This window comes from Phaseolus vulgaris, chromosome 9 (genome assembly GCF_000499845.2).
Source record: "Phaseolus vulgaris cultivar G19833 chromosome 9, P. vulgaris v2.0, whole genome shotgun sequence".
Lineage (NCBI taxonomy): Eukaryota > Viridiplantae > Streptophyta > Magnoliopsida > Fabales > Fabaceae > Phaseolus > Phaseolus vulgaris.
The window spans coordinates 31,991,698-32,018,365 of record NC_023751.2 but is presented as its reverse complement, the minus strand read 5'-3'; the positions used below and the strand labels follow the sequence as shown (position 1 = coordinate 32,018,365).

General features: G+C 31.2%; 1 protein-coding gene across 1 annotated transcript; it reads left to right on the top strand.

The window, feature by feature from the left end:
• Positions 1-21,075: 21,075 nt before the first annotated feature.
• On the top strand, positions 21,076-23,030 carry LOC137821877 (peptidyl-prolyl cis-trans isomerase CYP28, chloroplastic). Its single transcript, XM_068626666.1, has 2 exons — positions 21,076-21,828; positions 22,678-23,030. Exons 1-2 carry the CDS (start codon positions 21,168-21,170, stop codon positions 22,884-22,886), a joined length of 870 nt encoding a protein of 289 aa, XP_068482767.1. The 5' UTR covers positions 21,076-21,167; the 3' UTR covers positions 22,887-23,030.
• Positions 23,031-26,668: the final 3,638 nt, after the last annotated feature.

Here is a 26,668-nt window from a genome sequence, read left to right as displayed (position 1 = left end):
ATATATTCTAACAATTGGCATCAAGAGCTTGGTTCTTGAAAGTTATTCAAGTTGATCTAAAAATCTTTTTTCTATGGCTGAAAAACTATCTTTTGAGGAGGGTGCTTCAATCTACAAACCACCTTTATTTTGTGGATTGAATTATAAGTTTTGGGAAGCAAGAATGAAAATCTTTATTGAATCCATTGATCAAAGAATTTGGGACTCAATTGAGAATGGTCCTTACATTCCAAAATTCAAAAAGGAAAATGCTTTCTTTACAAAACCTTTGTCCAAATGGACAAATGATGAATGTAAGATGGCTCAGCTTGATAAGTCTGCTCAAAATATTATAGCTTCTGCACTAGAAACTAATGAATTTTTCAGAATATCAAAGTGCAAAACTGCTAAGGAAATGTGGGAGACACTCAAGGCTGCTTATGAACCAAAGGAAGCAATGACAAAGAGTCAAGCAAGAAGAAAGAAAAGGAAAAACAAGAAAAGCCTCAATCTTTGCTTAATGGCCAGAAGAGAGGATGACTCATGTAGTGTAAGTTCATCAAACTCTGAAAATTATAGTCAATTGCTTCAAGCCTTTCAAGAAACTCATGAAGAAGCCAACCGATTGGCTCTCTTGAACAATCGATTGAAAGAAAAGAATAGCTGGCTTGAAAACAGAGTAAAGGCACTGGAAGAGGATTTAGAAAATTCAGAAATGGATTTTGAAAATCTGGAAATCATTTACAAAAACTCCTCTTGCAAGTGTGATACTCTAGTTTGTGAAAATTGCGAATATCTTGAAAAGAAGGTCCACTATCTTGTTAAAACAGTGGATAAGCTTTCTAAAGGCCAATCTAACTTTGAGAGTGTGCTAGCATCTCAAAATTGTGTTTTTGGAAAATCTGGATTGGGTTTTAATCCACAAAACAAGCAAGATAGATTTTCAAAATCATTTTCGAAAATGCCAGAAAAACAATCGATTGGACCATCGAAACAACCGATTGTTACATGCTTCTATTGCATGAAAAGAGGTCATTATGTGCGATTCTGTAAAATCAGAAAACATGCTGTTCCTGAAGGGCTTATGAAGTGGATTCCCAAGAAAAATAAAGCTTGTATTGATGAGTACAAACCAGATGGACCCACATTCATAAGGGGACCAAACCTATGTACTTGAAAATCTTTTTTGTAGGACATCTTGGAGGAAAGAAAACAACTTTGGTACTTGGACAGTGGATGCTCCAAGCATATGACAGGGGACAAATCAAAGTTCCTGAGAATATCCTTCAAGCAAGAGGGTCATGTCACCTATGGAGACAACAACAAAGGAAGAATTCTTGGAAGAGGATCCATAGGAGATGAAAGCATCTTGGTGATTCATGATGTGCTATTTGTTGAAGGCCTAAAGCATAATCTTCTGAGTATTAGCCAACTATGTGACAAGGGGTATCAAGTGATGTTCAAGACAAACACATGTGAAATCTGTCTACCCAACACCAAAGAGGTAATGTTGGTAGGTAAGAGAGTTAATAATGTGTATCTTTTAGATATCTCTTCACCATGTTCAATTGGATGTCTTCTATCCAAGCAAGATGAATATTGGTTTTGGCATAGAAGAATTGCTCATATTCACATGAATCATTTGAACAAGCTAATATCAAAAGATCTTGTGATTGGGCTGTCAAAACTCAAGTTTGAGAGGGATCACATTTGTGAAGCTTGCCAAAAGGGGAAACAAGTGAAAAGTTCTTTTAAAACCAAAAATATTGTCTCTTCATTGAGACCTCTTGAACTCCTTCACATGGATCTCTTTGGACCCTCTAGAACTATGAGTCTTGGTGGAAATTATTATGCTCTTGTTATTGTTGATGATTTCTCTAGGTACACTTGGACTTTGTTCTTGGAATCAAAGAGTGATGCCTTTGCTGCATTCAAAAAGCTAGTAAGAAGGCTTCAAAACACAAAGAATAACAACATAGGCTCCATAAGGAGTGACCATGGAGGAGAATTCCAAAATGAGAAGTTTGCAAAGTTCTGTGAGAAGTTGGGGATTCAACATAATTTCTCTGCTCCAAGAACACCACAGCAAAAGGGAGTTGTAGAGAGGAAGAACAGATCTCTTGAAGAGCTTGCAAGGACAATGCTTAGTGAGTCATCACTTCCTAAGTATTTTTGGGCAGATGCAGTGAGCACCTTTTGTTATGTGATGAATAGGGTGCTTATAAGGCCCATTTTGAAGAAAACTCCATATGAACTTTTCAATGGAAGGAAGCCTAACATCAGTCACCTCAAAGTCTTTGGTTGTAGCTGTTTCGTTCTCAACAATGGAAAGGAAAGCTTGGGAAAGTTTGATGAGAAAGCTGATCTTGGCATTTTCATTGGTTATTCACTCACAAGCCATGCTTATAGAGTCTACAACAAAAGGTTGATGACTGTAGAAGAATCAGTTCATGTAGTCTTTGATGAGGTAGATCGCATAACCAGTGAGAACCCAAAGATCAGTGTTGAGGAAGACGAACAGAGCATCAGTTTGGAAAAGCTGAATATCTGTGCAGAAAAACAACCGGTTGATTCGCAGAAACAACCGATTGAAATTCTGCAACAGAGTGAGCTGCCCAAAGAGTGGAGGATTCCTAGAGATCTATCAGTGGATAACATCATAGGGCAGATAAAGGAAGGTGTCTCCACACGTAGCTCCATCTCAAACTACTGCAGGCACACAACTTTTGTTTCTCAAATTGAACCAAAGTCAATTGAAGAAGCTCTCAAGGATGAGAAGTGGGTTGAAGCTATGCATGAAGAGCTAAACCAATTTGAAAGAAATGAGGTATGGTTTCTTGTCCCTAAAACTAATGAAATGAATATTATTGGTTCAAAATGGGTTTTCAGGAACAAGCTAGATGAGGATGGAGTGATCACTAGAAACAAAGCAAGACTAGTTGCCAAAGGCTACAATCAAGAAGAGGGCATAGACTATGGTGAAACCTTTGCTCCTGTGGCTAGATTGGAGGCTGTGAGGCTGCTGCTGGCTTTTGCATGTATGAGTGGTTTTAAACTCTTCCAAATGGATGTAAAGAGTGCCTTCTTGAATGACTACATCAATGAGGAAGTCTATGTAGATCAACCACCGGGTTTTGAAGATCACAAGTATCCCAACCATGTCTTCAAGTTGAAGAAAGCTTTGTATGGACTGAAACAAGCTCCAAGACAGTGGTATGAGAGGCTTAGCAACTTTCTGCTATCTCATGGTTATGAAAGAAGAATGGTAGACAAGACTCTCTTCATCAAGAAGTCAAATGCAGAAATAATTCTTGTGCAAATCTATGTTGATGACATCATCTTTGGTGCTACACAAGATAGGTTGTGTGAAGAATTTGTGGCTGCAATGAAAGGTGAGTTTGAAATGTCTATGATGGGAGAACTATCTTTCTTTCTTGGATTGCAGGTTAAACAAACAAAAGATGGGATCTTCCTAAGTCAATCAAAGTATTGCAAGGAAATTCTCAAAAAGTTTGAAATGGAGAATTGCAAAGAGGCAAGCACTCCAATGCCATCAAGCTGCTACATGGATGCAGATGCTGCTGGAAAGAGTATAGATCAAACAAAATACAGAGGTTTGATTGGATCATTGCTTTATCTAACAACAAGTAGGCCGGACATCATGTTTGTGGTGTGTCTATGTGCAAGATATCAAACAAATCCTAAAGAGTCACACTTCAAAGCTGCAAAAAGGATTCTGAAATATCTCAAAGGAACATCATCTGTAGGACTATGGTATCCTTCTCATTCTTCAATACATTTAATTGGTTATTCAGATTCTGACTTTGCAGGTTGCAAGCTAGATAGAAAGAGCACAAGTGGCACTTGTCACCTTCTTGACTCAAGCCTAATCTCATGGCATAGCAAGAAGCAAGCATGTGTTGCTCTCTCTACTGCTGAGGCAGAATATATAGCTGCTGGTAGCTGCTGTGCACAGATCCTATGGCTCAAACAAAAACTTGCAGATTTTGGTTTACAAATCAGCAAAGTTCCTTTGATGTGTGATAACACAAGTGCAATAAATCTTACCAAAAATCAAATCCAGCACTCAAGGACCAAACATATTGAAATAAGACATTATTTCATCAGAGATCATGTGCAAAATGGGAATTGTGAAGTAAAGTTTGTGGAGACCAAACTGCAGCTAGCTGACATCTTCACAAAGCCTTTGCCAAAAGAGAGGTTTTTCTTCTTGAGAAATGAGTTAGGTATTCTTGATCTTAATAATCTCTCTTAAATCTGTCTTTGATACATGTTAAAGTCTATTTGTGAAGACAAATAGGGGGAGAATTATTGGTTCTTGTATATCTGTGTCTTATATGCAATAAAATATTTAAATCTCTAAGTATAAAAGTGTTTTCTGCTGTTGCTGATAGAAACAACCGATTGTTTCGTGTAAACAACCGATTGTTTATTATGTTTAAAGAGTTGTAATCTAACTTGCTGCCGTAAGAAGCTTTGGATAGTATGAATGCTTTCTCTGCAGGAACTGCTTCAGATTTAATCAGTACAACACAAGCACCAGGGATTTGTCTTCATCAAATAGGGGGAGATTGTTGAACCAAGTGGTGTTCAATGTTTTGAAGAATCCAAATCCTTTGAAGGATGATGAAGCCTCTGTTTTGCTTGATGCTGCTATGTTGGTTTAAGCTTTGTTCTGGGGTAGTTTAATATTGTAATCAACCCTTAGATTAAATCTCAAAGCAATTAGCATCTCAATTTTAACAAAACAAAATGTTTTTCAAACTAAGTTGAAACAACCGATTGTTTTGTCGAAACAACCGATTGTTTACACTTAGGTGTTTTGAGAAAGTTTGAAAACTGTTTTTGAATGGTGAATTTTGTTAAGTAACAAAACAACCGATTGATTCAAGGAAACAATCGATTGTTTGTTTTGAAACCATAACAGAAAAACTGTTTTCTTTGACTAAGCTTTAAATGCTTTAACCGAATACGCTCCAGTCATTAAATGCTTTGACTAATCTATTTTAAATGCAATTAAGAGTTTGTTAAGATTTAATAACAAACTATATTCTTAGATATATTTTGAAAAACTGTTTTTAAGTTTTAAGAATCTTGAAACAAAGTTTTGATCTAAGAGTTTTTCAAAGAGTTCTGAGATTGCTTAAGAGTTGAGAGATTGATCAAGGTGCTGAATGGGATTCTACTTGTATTGATTTCAGATATTCATCTGTAACAAGTGTAATCTTTGTAAACTGCTGAACAATTCGTGTGTGTGTTTTGCTGAGATTGGTTGTGTGTTCTTGAGGTGTTCAAGATCAACAATCTTAGTGTTGGCCAAGGAGAGTGTGTTTCTTGAGGTGTTCAAGGTCATTTGGTTGTGGTGTAAGTGATCAAGTGGTGATTGCTTAGTGGATATCCTCAGGATTTCTGAGAAGACTGGATGTAGCTCTTGTTTGGAGTGAACCAGTATAAACAACTGTGTACAATTTCTCTATCCCTATCTCTTTAATTCAGTTTTGATATTTTGGAACTGGTATAAACAACCAATTGTTTCGCTAAAACAACCGATTGTTTTTCCAGCTTTGTGCTTTTGCTGTTTGGAAAAACTGAATCCTTAATCAAGGTTCTTTCAAAGAATTTTCATTCTAAGGTTAAAAGTTTGCAAAAATCCTTCTTAAACAATTCATCTCCCCTCTCGTTTAAGGCCATATATTCTAACAAAATTGAGTTGTTTTTTGACCTATATTGAATTTAGTGATCCTTAGTTTCTCACTTGACATTTGGTATAAAGATTGATTACTAACTCCAATTTTATTATCTTTAAAAATAAAAGAAGACAATAATGAAAATCATTATATTAACTAGTGAATTGTCTGTTTGGATAGTTTAAAAAGATTGAATCACATTACATATATTTCATCATGCAATTTTGGTTGATTTTATTTTGCATCATTTCGAGTTACCTAAAGACTAATGTGAAATGCTCTCGAAATTTTGAAAAATATAAGTATTATAGATTATAACCTACTTACTAATGAAATATAAAAAAATAATCTTCTTAAATGGGATATGGTCACACACCTTATTTTTTTAAGAATAAAAGACACAAGTATTCATGAATAGACCAAGTTGTGGTGCATGTTCTAATGGATTGAAGTTAGATTAATGCAAGTGAATCAACGAGGTCTATGAGAATGGTGTTAAAGACTTCCTACAATTTGCTCAACAAAATGTAGGAGATATTAATGTAAGATATTATTGTCCATGTGTTAATTGTTTAAATGAAAGACAACTTGGGATTCAATTGATACAAGAACACCTTCTTTGTGATTGAACACATAAAAAATCATCACTACATCTTTTATGTTTTTGGTGTTATCTCACTTATTTTCGGCATGTTTTTATGCTAATTTTAGAGTCACAATACAATATATAAAGTTATACTAATCCTAAAAAAAGTTTATTATTATCTTGTCTGAAAGCTAATACAATTATCTAAAACTGTAATATTTACCTCAAAATCTACTTCAATTGTTTACAGTGCGTAACATACGAAAGAACATAAACTTTTATTTTGATCAATATAGTTTAACTTTTGCTCATTAAAATAATCATAAATAATTTTTAGTGAAACAAATGTCATTTGTTAGATAACATCTTGGTCTACAACTTTTACGAAAATGATCTTTCCTAATTCAGTTCAAAATTATGCTCAAATAGGATTGTAATTTAAAAAAAAATGCATTCTTCAATGCGTCTTCCATACCCTACCTCTCTAGATGAACATCTGATGCACTCTTCAATACAATCTTCCACATCTATATGAAAACATTCACACTCTTCTGGCTAACTTTTAATACAATTTTTATTTAGACACTACTATAGAAAAGTGTTTTAACGATGGTTAAAAAGACCATATAAAGATGGTTATGGAACCGTCGTTATTGCAGGTGTCATTATAAATCAATTGTTTATAACAACGATTTTAAAACCATCATTACAAAACCACATTAACGACACATGTAAAAAACTATCGTTATTTTACCAAATAAATGAAAGAATTAAAAAAAACACTTATAATGACAGTTCTAGACTAGAACCGTCGTTATAAGTGCTTCTGATTGGCTTTTAAAGACGACTCCCACTGGAATCGTCGTTATAAATGTATTTTTTTTAAAAACAATGTTTTATTATGATATATACTCTAACTTTGCATAAAATATCAAATTTCCAAAACAACAATGTATGTAATATCATAATTTAAATATGAAAGTCTACATACAATAAATTAGTACATATAACATTCTATAAAAAATTCTACAAATATATGAAAAAGTTCTATGTCATTCTAATAATTCATTTATACAAGTGCTTTTGTATTGAGGTATTATTTGATTCCAACCTCTATCAATTCCAGTTCACACAATAGTCGACATCCACTGCATAACATAGTAATCACACTCATAATTTCTAGATTTCTTATTGCATTGCTAGTCTAAATAAGTGAACTATACACATTAAAATGAGTGAACAAATATACTTTAAATACCTAAGGTGCATTCAAGTGATTTTTTTTTTGCATTTGCACTTCCCCTCCCACTCAACATGTTATACGCATTTAAAATAATAAGATTTCATGTTAGAATACACAACATTATGTAATGTGTGAGTAATAAATTTGTGAATGTAATATAATCATAATGATTTGATAAATCTATAATATATAGTAGGAAACATCATGCAAAATTTCTGAATTTTCTGACAAGTGAAAGTATGAGAACTAAAACGCTTATTCACCAAAATGACACCGCACTTCTTCTTACGTCGAATTTCTATCAAATGTTGTTATTCACAATTGTTTTTAATTTTTTTTTTTTTACTAGTGAGATGCATCTCCCACAACTTTGTGACCTAACTAAAACCCCATGAAAAAGTTTAAATATAAACATATGTCTTAATGATAAATGTCAAATGCTAAATTCTAATTCTAATATGCAACCTAAAAAATCTCACTTCCAACCATAATCACAAAATAGATTAGTTTAAATCTTGTGAGCACAATAAAATATCAACAATTTAAATTTCTTTTTACAAAAAATAACTTTAAATCCTAATTTATCTATTAGAATTTAATGTCATACTTAATCAAGTTTTATTACTTTTCTTTTACATTTTTGCATAATAATTAAATCTCAAATTTCTAATGAGCTTAGAGTTTGACTCTTTAATTGCAGTGGTCAAATCTTATTGATTTTTCAATTATTAATTATTACAAGAGTAGTCCTTAATCCTATTTTTTTTATCAGGGGTATGATAAATTATATTCCGTACTAATTAAAGATTTTTCTGAATTTATCATGTCTCATCTCCCTTAAGATTTTTCTGAATTATCAAAATTGAATAACAATAGCACAAAGGAAGAAAACTTTTATTTATACTCTCATGAATGATCTATGATTAAACTTTTACACATCAAACCTAACTCAATATTATTCTTTTCCAATATATTTTTAATTTAATTTTATTTTATAATACACTTATTTTATTATCTATGCACAAGTTATTTTTTGTCATCATTAACATTAACATTGAAGGTAAAATAAATCATAAATAAATAAAAAATTCATATTATTTGTAGAAATAAAAAAATAAATTTGTACTCATTGATATTGTCATTATTTGGACTTGTCACTGTATGAACGAAAAATAATGAGATTAGTTGAACATAAATATAACTAAGGATGATACTCTAATATTAATAGAAACAATATCCAAAGTTTTAAACTGAATACGAAAACAAAGATAATCATACACATATTTGCTTATTCTTGTTTGTGCTTCTAATCAATAAAACATCCTTAATTTATTTAACAATCTATTTTGAAATTTATAGAGAATAATTTTCTCATTATTATGGCATGAAATAGAAGAAAATACATGTACTTTTAATATTGAATTATTAATAATACTTTTAAGTTTTTTTAAAAAAAATAATAATAAATATTTAGAAAAATATAAACGCATATACAAATATACCTATTATCTGAAAAAGACAAAACACAAATTTCGTTATGAATATGAATTTCCCCCCAACTTGATTAATTGCGTGCGTTGACAGATATGCATCATTTTAGTAGTAGTTGTCTTGTCCCGTCGTATCGAATACGATGATAAGATAAAAAGAAAGACACTTTATTTTGGGATAACAGCATAAACACGACGCAACAATTTGGTTTAGGGTGAGCGTGATTGATCCAACTCCAATTAGAAAAAGCACTTAAACCAGAGAAATGGTATTACAAAATAACTGCAACAATGAAAAGGACAAAAATTACCTAAAAGTTGATAAAGATGTTTAATTAATTATTGTATCATAATATTTGATACAATTATTTGTTAAGTAGTTTTTCTTTATCCACAATTAAAAAATAATAAATGTGAATGACTTTAGGAGTGATCCAACCTTTATACATGAACTCAACCATAATTTCTTTGATTAGACTTATTTTCATGTCTACCTATACAGAACTCTCCTAACTAATCCAGTGGAAGACATTTGAGGCAAACAATCATACAACTTAAATGAATATATCATGATATCATCCGCATACAAACCAACGAATCTATGCATCGATCAGAAAAGCGCAGATTGTGACTTGGATGTAACCTATGACCAAGTCTTTAATTGAATCAAAACAAAAACTTTCAGTCCATCTACTACTTCCCCTTTAAAGATTACATTGTTTCTATGCTTCCAAACCTTGTTGACTACTGCAATCCAAATAACTCCCCAAACCATATTCACCGAAGCAGGCGCATTGTTCATCCTAAATTGGACAAAATTTAACAATGGGACGTTGTGAAACACGCTCTGCACGCCCAACCATGCACAACAATGGTTCCACAATAACCAAACAACTATGCACTCAAAGAACAAATGGGTACTAGTCTCCTCCTATACCCCACAAAGACTACACGTAGAGTTTGCAACTGTGATCCTGCGCCTTTCCATGTTAGCCTTAGTGGCTAACTTGTTTTCTAACACCCTCTAAGTCGTAACTAAAGCAGTAGGTACGACTTTACTTTTCCAAAACTTTTTAAACACCGTCTCATTCTCCCCTACTCCATCCTCCCTTACACGGAGGTATGTCGATTTAACCGTGTACCTAAGCCCCTCTCCTTCCTTCCACACTCACTTGTCCTCCTTATCCAAGTCGAAATTCACACATTGGACTTCCTGAAAAAGTTGTTCTGCTATTTGCTTCTCCCATTCAAATAGATTTCTTCTCCAGACGAAATTCCAGACCCACTTTCCCTTGTTCCATCCCCCGAATGTTGTCATCGTAGAAGCTTTTGACACACTCAGGGAATACAACCTCGGGAAAACCGTCTCCAAGGCCCCTCTCCCCACCCAATTATCTTCCCAAAACAAAACATCATTTCCAATTCCCACCTTCCAGATTAAGGCTTCGAAATTCTGGCCTCAACCCTCCTAGCTCCAGACCTCCCTCAAATCTTTCCACCAAAGAGAGTCCTTGTTGTCTTTCCCTCCCTCCCTCAGACTTCTCTACTCCCGTACTTGGAATCAATAATCTCCTTCCACAAACAATCATTGTTTGACCCCAACCGCCATACCCATTTATCGAGTAACGTCAAATTGAAAGTCCTTAAGTCCCAAAACCCCCATCCTCGCGAGCTACACACACCTTTTTCCAGGAGGCCCAAGTGACCTTTCTTCCATCAGATCCCCACCCCATAGGAAATTCTTTTGGACTTTCGCAAGCTCGTTTGCCACCTCTCCGATATTTTGAATAAAGATAGGTAAAACAATGGAATAGTAGACAATATTAACTTTATCAAGCAAATCCTACCTGCCAAAGACAAGAATCTACCTTTTCACTTGCTTAATTTTTTCTTCATTCTAACAATCATTTCATTCCAAAACGTCATTTTCTTATGACTCCCTCCTATCGACAAACTCAAGTATAAAAAAAGGGGTTATCATCACTTCACAATTAAGAATTGTTGACGCTGAATCATATTGCTAAGTAGCTTATAAATATGCAATAATAGAAATGAATATATTAGTTTTAATCTTTTCTAAATTTTATTTACAAAAAAGTGATTATATATTTTACTTTTAATTATTATATTATATATATATATATTATTCATCTTATGCTATATATTAAAATACTTGTAATCAAACTTAAAATAAAATACCATATTTTAAGTAGAGGTGACACTCTCGTTATATTAAGCAATATATTGATTAAAAATTTAATATAAAAAGTCATTTATCAATATTGAATATATAAAGAATAAAATAGTTATTTATAATAATATATAAAGAGATTTCCTCTTTTTAGTGTATATATTTCATTCTTTTATTTTACTTTTAATTGTTTAGAATTAAAAAAATCTATAATAATATAAGAATTTTTTTAATGCATATTTCATATTTTTATTTTATCTTTAATTATATTTTAAATTTTTAAAAAATAAATTATTCATTTGTTAAAAATAATTACAGACTTTAACAAATATCATATCACTTAATCACTTATTAATTCTTATTTAATCATCATTATGAATATTTTTTAAAAATATATAGAGCAGACTGTCTCCTTTTCACATAGTTGTAAATGGTATAATTATTAAAATAAATAATTTAATATGAACTATGAAAAAATTATTCATTATTCATTATTTTTATCAATAATTTTAATAAAAAATAAGATAGATAATCATTACAATAAATATTCACATATTTCATTTTACAAAATTCTATTAGTTTTATTAGAATTTTCTTGATGGTTAATACACTACAAAAAAAAATTATCAAATAAAAACTAATTTAAAAGAAAAAACACAATCAATTGTTATAGTGATTAATTTAAAGATTTATTTAAAAACTAAAAAAAATTGATTTCTAAATTAATTTTTATTATTGTTAAATAATTTCTAAATTTAAGATTTTAACTATCAAATTACATACCAATTTAGAAACTATTTAATAATAATATAAACTAATTTAAAAATCAAACTTTTTTTAGTCTTTCAAAAATAATCTTTAATTTAATCTATATCAACTAATTATTATTTTTTTCTAAAATCTGTTTTTATTTAATGTTTTTTTTAGTTATATGATTTAACGTATATTTAGTTTTTAGTATTTATTACGTATGTTTATTAAAAGAAAATAAATTAATCTTGATGGAATTATGAAGAATTATTTTAAATTCATAAAATAAAAAACCAAAGGTAATTTTTTTTGTACAAAATTAATTGCATATTAATATTAATTTTTTTAATATAATTACTAAAAATCAAATATGTGCTTAATCAGATTAATTATTAAAAAAATCAATCAAAACTAAAAGCAATAAAGTTGTTCTAATTTTTTTTTTATCAACAAAGAATGGAATTAAAATTAGAGGAGATACAAAGGGGTATCTCAACCCTTTTACATAAAACACCCTCATAGAAAAAAGAGGTTGAACTGTTTGCAATAAAACGCTGCAAAAGCTAGCACTAAAACAACACCGTACCTCTAATTACACTAAGAAAACAAGAACACACAGAAGCAACAACGTCATCAGGCATCCCCACATGCCACAGCACCTCCGTCCTCCTCTCATTCTATATAGCCTAGCAACAGAGAACATAGGCCAAAGCTGCATAAGTCAGAGATTTGTGTTTTTTGAGCAATGTCCACCAGCCAATCTCTTGTTTTTGCTATTCATCTGTATTGACTCACCATTGCAGAAGTGTGGCCAAAAGCGGCTTCCCGGTGTTGGCATTCATCATTCTCCTCGCCACGCGACGAGTTACCCATACACGTTGCATAACTTCGGCGACCACCGACTCCACACAGATGGAGAACGCCGCTTCCTCGACCGACGATCATGTTGACCTATGAAGAACGCCGCTTTATCAACCGGCGATCATGTTGACCTTTGCATACCTTCGGCGACCACCGACTACACACGCATAAAGATCGTCGTTTCATCGACCGACGATCATGTTGACCTTTGCATAACTTCGACGACCACCGACTACGCACGCATGAAGATCATCGTTTCATCGACCGGCGATCATGTTGACCTTGTATAACTTCGACGACCACCGACTACACACGGAATGCCGCTTCATCGATCAGCGATCATGTTGACCTATGGAGAACGCCGCTTTATCAACCGGCGATCATGTTGACCTTTGCATACCTTCGGCGACCACCGACTACGCACGCATAATCGGTGCCCGCTGCTTCAAAGGCTACATAGCAATTCTTGTCTTCTGCTCTCTCCCACTTCAGCCATGCATTAACTGATATTTCAGTGTTGAAAATCAGTTTCTACAAAGGAGAGTCTTGCAAAAATGAAAATGGTTCATTGCTCCAACGATGCCTTAAAGTTAAAAATGCAAAAAAGGAGATTTTTTGTCCATCGTGTCCATCACAAACACCTTTTAGATTTGTTCTAATAATACCACTTTAACATGCCATCTTTGGATGTACATACATACACTCAACATATGAAAACAATCTCTTATATTATTAATTATAAGCAATGGTTCACTTTAAGTAATCCATATAAATCTTAAAATTAATAATTTTAATAAACCAAACCAAATTAGTTTCACAACATCATTATTCCAATTCATCATATACATAAAATTATAAATCTCTTAAAATTTAATCTCTTTGGTGATTAATAAAATAATTCTTATAACTTTTGAAAGTTATTGTTTCATGTTTTCATATGTTCTTTCGAGTGTGTCTTACATTTTCAATTTCAATTTAATATAATATCATGTTCAAATATCTCATGTCACTTACCTTTTCAATTTCATATTTCACAAAATTCTTCCACTTGATGCAATATTCATTTCCAATAACGGAACAAATGAAATTCTCTAATGAAGATATTTAATTAAATTATAATTATAAAATAGATATAAGTTTTTTAATGGACAAATATGGTAGCCAAAATATGGTAGACAAATATTTAATAAAGAATTGATGTTTTCTCTTCTCCTACTTCCTTTGATGATTTTTCTTATATGATATAAAATTGTGTCTAAGTGTACACCATACAGAAGTTTTATAAATTACATAAGTGATTAATAAATTGAAACTAATTTAACAGTTTTAAAATAAAAATGGAATAAATAAAAAGAGTTAGAAGCTAACATTTTAAAATAAACATGAATTCAGATATATCTAAAAAAGTGTTATGAACTAGAGAAAAAGATTGTTTACCAAACAGTCTTAATAAAATTAAACAAAGTTTTTGTCGGCAGTGAAAAGAAAAGGTCAAAAGCTCACTGAAAGTTGATATCGTTAAGATATTAGAACTAACTGTTAACAAAGTTATGAGTTTTTTAGTTGATTTTTTCGTTTTACTTTTTAAGCAATTACCATAAAACCTTATATTTATCAATTGAACGATAAAATGGAATTTAGGATCATACTATAAATTATTTTCATTTCAATTCTTTATCCATTCTTATTAGAGTACGTAATTTGAAATTTAAAAAATAATTAATTTATCATATTGTTTGTCTTGTGTTTTGTTATTCGATGATTATGTATTTACATTGGAGTAGATGATAAATAATATTACAAGTGAGAAAGTTCCTTAATGAATAGATAAAATATTTAGTTTCACTAAATATTTTGATTTGATATGTATATATATTAAAATTTATATGAAAAAATATATTTTAAATTATTTAATAATTAATATGTATATACATGTAAATATTTATTTGATATTTCATGATTATAATTTAAAATTCAACCATTTAGGATAACTTTAAAAACATCAACGTAGCTTATACATATATTGGGCTTCAAATCCTTTCGAAACATAATTCTAGAGTATATACCTGAATAGTCATGCAAACTGAATTTAAACTGAATGAGTAGAAAATATGTGGGGAAGAAGAAGTAGAGATTGAAGGCAAAAACAGTAACAGAGAGTTCACTAAAAAAAAATTATTAAATAAAAATTAATTAACATTTTATAAATTAAAAAATTTATTAAAATTTAAATGATTTTTATTACTAATAAAAAATTATAAAATAGTTTTTAAATCGATATTTAACAAATTATCAAGATTTTATCTCTTAACTAATTTATATTTTAAATTAATAGTTTTTTTCCATAAATTCATTTTTTCTCTGGACAATAACACAAAAAAGAGAGAAAAAAAACTTTAATTTGCGGAGATAAAAGTGTATATTATGTTTTACATATATATATATATATATATATATCCAAGATACGTATCTATACGCATGCACGTGCCATGCAGTTGATAATTGAAACAATATCTAATACCTAACTATCAGATGCAACGAAAGTTTTCCAATAAGATAATGTTACACATGTCAAATTTATTTAATATTTATGGTACATAATAGTTTATGTATTTTTAAACATAAGTCTTCCTATTAATATCAAAATATTTAACATTGAAATTAAAAAAAATATTTATATTTTTTATCCCCAGATCTAAAGACTCGTTTTATTTCTTTGAATTTGAGAAAAGATTATTTAAATCCTTAAATACAAGTTTGATATATTAAAAACTGTTTTAAACCCTAATATTAAATCAAAATCTTTAAAAACGTATTTTAGTCTCTTAAATTTAGTCTTTAGAAATGAAAATAATATTTTTTTTTTAATTTTGAGGGACACATTATTTAAAAAACAATATCGGAGGACCAAAATGGGTACCTAAGAACATACAAAAAAGGGTTGATCCATGTGTGGGATAATAAAGTAAAAGGGTTGATCAGATCTACCCACACATTTTGACTTAACGCTATTCATTTACGTTACGGTACGCGTTTATTTTTGTAAAATAAAATAAAATATTATCAGGCACGTATCTTGATGAGTTTAATAGGTTTCTTTCTTAATTATATTGTCAATTAATCATAATCTAGGAAGTGACTTTAAAGTACAAGTAATTATTATCAAAATTGATAAACTTATCAATAATTTATAATTACACAATAATATTTTTTTATCAACAGTAATAAATAAATAAATAATAAAGGTACTTCAACATGTATATAAAACGGTAAATTTATAAGCCAAAGAAAGTATAAATTCAAAAGTTGGGCTGCACACTGACAAAAGTCAAAATTTCAAACCAAGCTATGATGATCTCATGTTTCATATATACATCTCTACATAAAAAACCCCTCATAGCTAAAAAAGTATAATAGTTTTCGCATGACTTTCTCCAAAAGTACACTTTTAGTATATATATATATATATATATATATATATATATATATATATATATATATATATATTTATGAATGAAACGGTATCTTTTGTCGATCAAAGTAATCAGACAAAATAAAAAAAATAAAGGAGCATAATATTTTCATAAATTTAAAATTAATTTTTTTGATATATATAATACAATTTTTGAATATTTGTTCATTATTCGAGCCCAAAATTTAATTTAAACCATTGTTATCAAATTTTTTTATTATTAAAGATAATCATTTCAATGATTGCAAATAGACCACATAATAGCTATCCAAATAATTGTACAATTTTTCTTATGTTTTGTTGTAAGTTATATGTGTATACCGTGATAGTAAAATTTAGCATTATGTAATATACTTATATTACTCCAAGTCAAAAGTCACACACATTCCATATTTAACTTGCAACCGATCACACATAACATATCTTTGCCTAGCCACGAAGGAGATTATGAACTGTTGTTAACTTATTATGAAACATTCTCCAAACAAAATACAATTGAGGGTAGAACTTTAGTGTTCCACAAATATGCAGAGGAGTGATTGCTATGCATCAAAGTGACCCATAGTTCCGTCCTCGCATAGGTCGTCCCGCATAAAATATGCGGACTAATTTTATTGGTCTGCTTCACATAAGGGTTGACCCGTGATCCAACCCACATAAGAAATATTTTTTAAATATAAATTTGGATAAATTTATTTATTTAGATGAATTAAATAAATGGTCTCAAGTATTATTCTCACGACACATACGTAATAAGATATAAGTAAACATTTTGGAATGTGAAATTCAGAGACTTATGGAGTTATAGAATTTGAAAGTTAAAATTTATGTTTTGGATTGTATAATATTTCAGATTACATAATCCAAAATACAAATTATAGAATTTGAAAGGGATGATTTTAGAATATGAGGCTGCATGAAAAAATATAGAGGTACAAAGAGAATTTCTAATTTTTTAAGTTATGCGATCAGTTCGCTTCACTTTGACATTCCTAAATGACAAATTCTCCCTGCACCATATCAATTACAACATGCACCCAATTTTCTATTGAAAATAACAAAAATGTTCCTAAAAAATGACAAAAATAACCTTAAATGAAATAAGGGCATAGATAAAAATTACTTTTAGATCATGTTTTCTGGAAATATTCTGAATTTGAATTTCAAAACATATTTTTGAATTCCAAAATTTTTTATCCGAGATGCATTTTCAATTTTGTGTTTTGGATTCTTTTATCCGGAATGTATTTTTTTAGTTTTGAAATATATTTATCATTCTATTTTAAAATCCAGAATAAGGATAATTTTGGAAATTTGAAAAAATGATAGGATGCAAGTTAGAATTGATACGGTGTAGGAAGAAATTGCCTTCCTAAGTGCAGGGAGAAAATTGTTGGGGGTATAGGAAGAAACACTCAAAATTTAGACTAAGCCTAAGGAAAAAAAAGGCTATATCAAGTATAAATAGACTGGGCTCTGGCCTTTACTTTTAGAATGTTTTTTCTTCTTGCATCCCCATAATTTTTAACTCTACCTCTATAATTTAAAATGATTATTTTACTTTTTAGTAGTAAAAGTGACTTCAGGATTATCTCTAGAAATATTCTGGAACCAGTTTTCTAGAATCTTTAGAACATGATTTTCTGAATATGATTTTTGGAAGCGACAACAATGGCTGCAGCCTTGGTGGTAGCAGTGTGATGCATGAGAAAGAATAATTTAATCTTTTTCCTCTTAGTGTAGGGGTGTAGTTAATAGTTATGGGGTGCAGCCATAAAAGGAGAACTTAATTCAAAACACCAATTTTAGAATTTAAAACATAAAAGGAGAACCTAATAACTTTTTGGTGGACTATGATATAATAAAATAATAAGATATAATAAGTTAAAATTAGAATAAATTATAATTATATGAAGTATTTAATTAACATATGGTAACAAACTAAATAATGACAGCATATAATATAAATTATATTTTAAAAATATTTTTTATGAAAATTACATACAATTTTCTAAAAAAAATACTTTTACTTTATATTGTTTACAAATTGTATGGAAATTATAAACATAAACTTTTAAATAAATTATATTTTATTTATATAACTATTTTTTGTATTATAAAAGTTATATAAGATTTATCATATTTGAATTGTATTTTTTAAAATAAATATGAAATAAGATGATGTGATTATCATAGATATATATTATTATTTAGTTCATTTATTAAAGTAACCTTTAAATAATAAAATAAAATATAAGATGATGAGTATGATCATACATATATCTAATGTATAAAGATAGTTAATACTAATAAAATAAAACATTTTCTTTTATTTTTATCATATATATATATATATTAATTAATTAATAAACATTAAACATGAGATGACACGTAGTTATACATATATCTAGATGACTTTAAGATATAAAGATAATATAATCTACACAATTATATTAAAAGAAAAAATTTAAATAAACAAAGATTTAAAGCTTGTAAACTACACCTCAATATGAAGAGCTAAGGTAGGAAACTAATTAAAATATTTAACAGGCTTATTGCTAACGCTAAAAAAGAAATATTTAAGTAATCTAATGTTGTACTAATACAACAAATAAGACCTAAAATAAGACATAAATTATGAATGATACTTGTTTTTCTTATACAGTTGAATAAGGTCGGATTTTTTCTATTAAAACTTTAGTTTTTAATTTTTTCGGTCTCTTGCTTTTTTAGTCTATTCAATTTCTTGGGGGTAGATACCTGCAAAGACATTTTGACGTTCAAGTCAACGATAAATATGTTTAGATTACGAGTATTATAGTCAGAGAATCATTACCTTTTTCTTTTGGGGTTCTCATTTATTTATAGTTTTCCTATGAGTCTAAGGATTATCTCAGGCCCATGAAAGCCTAATACTCCTCTAATCCTGTTTAGGAAGTGAGTAGTTACTTGTACAATGATTGGTCTCGTAGTGTTCAAAGGCCAAGTCATTCTTTGGTATGATTCATATTTGGACCAAATGTTCGGTATGCTGAAAAGATCATTCGGTACTTTACAGTATAATACTCGTATCATAAATGATTTGAATCATATAACTAAATATACTCTAACAAATGATAAGAAATAATAATAGAATATTAGATAAAAGAAGCATCACTAACATAATGAGTAGTGTGTGAATAAAGTAATGTAAATTTTTGAATGATCCTACTAATAGAAAAATGAAGGATATGTTGAAGAAGACTTATATCATATCATGTCTTATTAATCTATTTATTGCCTCACCACACACCAAACTTCAAAAAAAATACATAAAAGATGATGACAGAACCTAGTGGGATAATAGTCATAAACTTTAAATCTAATTCAATCTTACAAATCAATTTATAAAAACAAATAAATTTATAAGATAAGATTTACATATAGTTATAAAATGTCTTTATTATCTCTAGTCGAATTTTCAACAAGTTTGTCAAAGTCATACTTGTCAAGATAATAGAGAAATCTTGTCACTTGTTGGAGTTCTCTAACATTCGAAGAACAAGAAATTGCTAAATGAAAATGATTATTTTGTCTTTAATATTCGTCAAACAAAAACTTATTCATAGTATGATTATGCAGTCCTAATTTTTTTTTCAGAATTTCATAAAATAGAACCAACACCAAAATCATTAATTCTAACCTTTTCCATTTTTAAACATGAAAATAACACTATTTTTTCAATCTCGTTTATATCCATTAGACAAAATATAACTATTCCACATTAAAGCCGAGCCAAAAATTACAACAAAGGGGTATAACTCAATTATCTTTTAAAGATTCAATTTTGTTCATTCTACACTGTTTCTATTTATTGTCCTACTACTTGGATACACATTTTATTTCCTATATCTTACAACTCAAGTTGACTATTTCAAGAAAATACCATATTCAAAACCAATGAAAAACACACATAGAACTCAATTCAAACTAAACATCCCAAGACAAATTGTACATTTAATAACATTGTAATCTTTCTCTTAAAAATCCTCCATACTCAATCTTACCAACGAGGGAAATTATTTCAACAAATTAAAATATGCAGGATTTTAACCAATTTTTCATTTTTAAATCGGTCCAAGTTGAGATCAATTTTTAGTTTAAATAAACTGAATAATATAAAACTATTTGCTGATTTTCTTTCCTGTTTCGCTTGGTTCTTACAACATAGATTTTTAGGTCTACCAAATTCCAAATTCTTTCATTTAAATACTGAAACATTGATTACGTTGGAACTAATAAAAAATATTGAACAGAAAAATTATGAAACATCATCCAATTAAATATAGTCCAATAATTAGGACATATTAATGTTGTAATTAGGTTTCTCTCTGATCAAATATTGATACCATATCTTAAAAAATGTGTTTCTCCACCGATAAAAAGAATGTTTTTGTTTAGAATCATTGTCAACTCACATATCACATGTCTATTATACGTAGGAACTAATTGAAAAAAATAAGTAAAAAATTATAGAAACTAACTGAATTAGTTTTACAATCTTAAAATTATTCATTCATTTTGAGTGGAGTAATCATGTTTATAGAGTTTATGTAAAATAAAATGCTCAAAATAAAGGAAAACTCATCTTCTTTGTACAACTTTAATATTTGTATAATTCAAATGTAATATTAATATTGATAAGAGATAATGTAATTTTTTATATAATTCAAATGTCAATATTAATATTTATTTTAAAAGACAAATTTAAAATTTGAAGGCTATAATATTAGTTGGCAATTTTGTAAGTTGTTATTTCTTGCATTATCTTTTATCCAATCCAAGGTGGACCCCACACTGAGCCCTGCAAGTTCTCCATCCCACGCCCAAACCCAACAATGAACCTCGATGGCCTACTCTCTCCCGCCACCACCGCCGCCACCGCCCTCTCTCCCTCTCCCCAACCACTTCACGCGGCGCTCCCTCCTTCTCCTCTCCACCACAACCACCACCAGCACCACCCTCTCCCTCCCCTCCACGCCCCCTCCCACCCCAACCGTCACCGATCGCTTCTTCATGGACTTCAGCCTCTGCCCCAACAACTTCCTCCCCGACCGCGCCGACACCCTCTCCCCCATCTGCTCCGATTCCAAGCTATTGGGCCGCGTTGTATTGGGTCTCTTCGGTAACCTCGTTCCCCGCACCGTCTCAAATTTTAAGTCAGTGTGTCTCGGCTCAAACGCCACATCATCTTCTTACAAGAACACACTCGTCCACAAGGTCTTTCCCGGCCAGTACCTCCTCGCCGGCCGCCAGGGCCGCCCCGACAAGGGCGAGGTCCGCCCGCCGCGCGACCTGCCCCGCAACACCGAGACCGTCGACGCCAAGGCCTTCGCGCTCATCCATTCCCGTCCCGGCGTCGTTTCGCTCTCGCTCTCCGAAAACGACGATGACGACGATGTTAAACTCGATCCTGAATACCGGAATGTTGAGTTCTTGATCACCACTGGACCCGGGCCTTGCCCCCAGCTCGATAACAAGAACATTGTCTTTGGAACAGTTCTCGAAGGTAATGCTAATGACAATGTTAGTTTGTGTACTGCAGATTCTAAAGTTTGAAAATAGGATCATTTCTTGAAGCTTTGTATCTGCTTTAGACAATACCTTCAATTTAATTCTCTAAAGTCCTTGACTTTATAAAAAAATTTAACAATTAGCACCGGCATTGATTCGAGCTCAATTCAAAAACTGAAATCTATAGATGTAATAATGGTGAAAATGATAAAGAGAACTTGAATTTAGGAAATGATGACTGATAATTCCAATCTAGGAAACTTGTATTTGACTTTTGTTGGTGTTTTACTTGTTTTGTTAAAGACACCTATCACATTTTATTGTTAATTATGAATGTTATTGATTATGAGTGATTTTTATCATTTCTGAGAATTTATGTGTGTATAAATTCGTGTTTGAAATATCATTGGAAGCAAGCATCTGTGACAAGTGGTGGTAGTGTGAAGAACACGGAGAAACTCCACTACTAGGGCAGCACACTAAGGGTATGTTGGGACTGCTAGTAAAGGTCTGTTCAGAGAATTATTGTACAGGACTAAACTGAAGATTTTATTGAGTCATATCTACTCAACTTGTTCCTATATATCAGGAGACTTTCCTGAGGAGTGTTACCTATCTATTTTGCTACACAAAGCGTTTCATTGTGTATATGCTTAGTAACTAATCAAAAAGATGAATTTTGTCTTGTACCTTCAGGTTCCAATATCTAGTTTTGACTTACATTTAACCATATTGTGACACAAATCAGTAGTGGGAATGTTGAAATACTTGATTACATTATATGAATTTTAATTTATCTTTATGACCAATGAAGTGCTTAGCTCTTAAATGAATCTACTTGCAGGATTGGATGTCATCACAGCCATAGCTTCCATTCCTACCTACCAACCATCTGAGAGAATTCGCCAGTTTAATGACTTGGCTGAATTTTTTGGAGATGGAAGGGCTCAGAATGCACGTAACATATGGAACAGGCCTCTTACGACTGTTTATATTAGTGACTGTGGAGAACTGAAAGTGACAAAGCCTTCCCTCACGCCTTCTTTGCCATAATTTATTTCCATGAATGTATATTTAGTGTTATTCCAGTGGATTTCATGTAACTGGTGTACATGTAAAATCATACTCACATTCTTTGAAATCAATGATGATGAATAAAACCTCAAGCAAACATCATGAATGTCTTCGAAGTTCAAACTTGAAAGGTTTTAGTTTAGTTCATTCATTGATGCATACCGGCAATGAAGTTAAACGCTGATACCGTCGTCTCTTGTTTTTTAAGTTAGTAATTCATCATTCTTACTGTGCAAATGCTCCGAGTAATTTCATAGATTGTAGATTTTTCAATGTGAGTTCTTTTGAGAGGTGGCACTACATAATTTCCAACTCATTTTTGCATGAGTTGAATTTTACTGTACTTGAGTGATTGGATATGCATACATCAGTGAAGTTAAACATTGGTATGGTATGGCAGAGTCGCTTAAAGTTGTACAACATTCTTTCGTTACTCCTATTTCCATTTCCACAATAACATGCCCAAGAGAGATAGGATAATATAGAAGAATTAGCTTTGGATTGAGAAGCAAGAATCCATGGATAAGTCTTTGGGTAGCATGAAGCCCCGTACTGAGAAAAGATTTTCGAGACCTTTTCTCCACTTATAATTACTTTGATTACGACCATGCTTGGTATAAAAGTCTATTGGACATTCATGGTAATATAGCATTCAAGAACTTCTCCCTACCCTTGGTTTCAGGAATGGTTTTCTTGGATTGCTCCAATTAAATCGATCTTGTTGTCACGAGTAGTAAAATATTATGAAAATTATAAAAAGTTTACGAAATGCCACCCATATGAAATTATTAAGTTTTTGTTCCACAATGAGTGTGAGTTGGCTTTGTGATGCAATTTCTTCAAGGCTCCATGGATACATGTTGAAGGAATTGGATGAGTTGCGGAAGTTTTTGAACTCTTAAAGAAAATTTAAGCTAACTCTTGTATTATTTTTTCTATACAGTCTAGGGCTAGGATTTAAGAAGTTCCTTCTCTCGTAAATAAGAGACTTTTGTACACTATTTTCAATTTATAATTGAATATTAAAATGTGAAACTTTCACTAAAATTGTTTTAAGTCTTCCTTATGTTGACACTCTCTAAAGCATAGTTGAATCGAGATACAAGTAGTGTATCGAAGAGCTGATTTTCTGAATCGTGTATCGTTTCGTATCGTGAATCGTAAGATTCATAAACATTAAAAAATATAACATATAATTAAATACATAAGATATGTAGAAATACAAAGATTTCATTTTGAGTGTTGTATCTACATATATATATATATATATATATATATATATATATATACCACACAATTTCAGCAACACAACCTCAAAAAACAGTGTGATTGCTGCATAAGATTCCTAATAACCAACCATGGCTATATGCTACTAAACAAATTTTACATTATAGCCATTCAAAAAATAAGTGTTGTTGTTACTACTACTACATAATTAGTGTTGGAGAGAAGTAGGACGTTGTAGTTGTCGTTCGCAACCGTAGACGTAGTCGCAGTTGCAGTCGTCGCAGTCGCGCAGTCATGCAGTCATCGCAGTCGTCACTGTCTTAATCGTCGCAATAGCCGTCGCAGTCATCGTCGTTGCCGTCGCAGCAGTCGTTGTCGCCGTCGCCGTCGCGACTTGATTGCTGTGGGTTGAAGAAGAACGATGGGAAGAAGTACAGAGAAGAATAACGTTTGAACTGCTTCGCGGGTAAATTAAAATTAGGATTTTTATTTATAAAAACTTTTAATTTAAAATTAGGGTTTTTATAAAATAATTAAAATTAAAATTAGGATTTTTTAAAAGAAAGTCACGATACGTGCGATTCGTATCACGATTCGGTGCGATATATCTACAATACAGGAGCAAAAACAATTATTTTTGTGATTCGTATCGTGGGCACTCGGAATCATATCGTATCGTACGATTCGTATCATGAATCGTACGATACTTACTACCATGCTCTAAAGTGTTTAGCCTAGAATTTCTTAAGAGTTGACTTAACATCTCTTAAGTTCTTAATTTTTCACTTTTTCACTTCATCCTTTCTTTCATTTTCTCTTCCACAAAAGTTTTCGCAATTCATCCAATTCCTTCAAACATAAGGAATCAACACGTATTCATGGAGCCTCGAAGGAATTGCATCAATTTGTCATTATTTTATAAATTTCACTAACATAAGTCAGAACTTTTTCCCAAATCCCTATGCTTGAGGGTAAAAATATTCTAGTGAAAGAAGTTCCATGAAAAAATTTTAGCATAAAAATTTAAACAATAAAAAAATATCAATAATGTCAACGATCCCTCAAAAGAAAAATGAAGAGCCCTCAAAAGAATTAAACCTAAATCTGAAGGGAGAAACCAAGATAGAAATAAAGGTTTATTTAATTAAAACATTGTTTTTATTGGGATCTGATAATGAAAAAGTGTAGAAACAAATTGAAAGAAATAATAGAAGGCAAAAAGTTGTAGAAAATGATTGAACGTAATTGTACGAAATTGTAAAACTGCTGAAATGATTCATACATTTTGATTTACTTCAATAATATATATAATAAAATTACAATAACTGGAAGCTATAAAATAGGAATATTAACATCCTGTAAACTGACCATTAATGCAATAATAACAGTAAAGTAGTTTAAGAGTAATAAAATCAGAATTAATAATAATAAAATCATAATTAATAACTAACATCCTCTCTTAATTCTGATTTGGAACAACCTTCATGCCCAACAAATCTCTTAACTTGATGAAAGTATCGATCTTCAATGACTTAGTGAAAATATCTGCAATCTGATCTTCTGATCTGTAGTATTCCAATTCCAATTTGATCATGTTCTTCCCAACTTGGTCTCGCAGGAAGTGATATCGAATATCAATGTGTTTACTTCTTTGATGAAAAAACTGGATTCTCTACAAAATTAATTGCAGAGACATTGTCAACATAAATCTTAATTGGAATATCTAGATTAAAACCAATTTGAGTCATGATATTGTTTTTCTCAATCGCCATCAATTCTTCATTCATAGCCTTTTGCCATTTGGGGTGTTCAATGGCATCTACAAGTCTCATGGGTTCTGAATCTTCAAGAAAAGCAAAGTGAACCAAATCTCCATTGTCATCAACTTCATCATCAATATTTACTTCACAATCTTGAAGGTGTAAAAGTTGTCGATGCTGCCTTCTTGGTCGCTCCATCATAGTTGCAATTGGAGCTACAACTTCAGGTTGAACTGCAGTTGCTTCAATTGACTTCATCTTCCACATCATCGTTCAAAACGTAAATATATCGTTTTTTTGAATCCATTTCAGCTTCTGCATTCCATTGTCATTCTTCATCTTCGGCAAATGTAACATCACGACTGACAATCACCTTCTTTGTCATTGGATCCCCCATTCGATCTTGCTGACTTAGGGATATAAGCATAAGTAATTGACCCAAATACCTTCAAGTGCTGCACATTGAGTTTGAATCCGCTCCATGCCTCAATCGGAGTTGTGTTAGGAACACTTCGAGTGGGTGATCTGTTTATCAAATATACCGCACATGTTACGGCCTCAGCCCAAAAATATTTTGGCATACCTTTCGCTTTAAGCATGCTCCTCGCCATGTCCATGATTATTCTATTCTTTCTCTCGACAACTCCGTTGTGTTGAGGTGTGTAGGGACAAGTTATGTTATGATGCAACCCAAGTTCTTAACAATGCCTCTTGAACTCATTAGACTTGTACTCACCCCCTCCATCACTACGCACAATCTTAATTTTTCTGTCA

What these genes read in the sequence shown, in the direction of transcription:
- LOC137821877 (XM_068626666.1), top strand. Translation starts at nt 21,168, where the DNA reads ATGGCCTACTCTCTCCCGCCACCACCGCCGCCACCGCCCTCTCTCCCT. An exon ending in CTTTGGAACAGTTCTCGAAG is followed by an intron (nt 21,829 to 22,677) that starts GTAATGCTAATG and finishes ATCTACTTGCAG; the next exon opens with GATTGGATGTCATCACAGCC.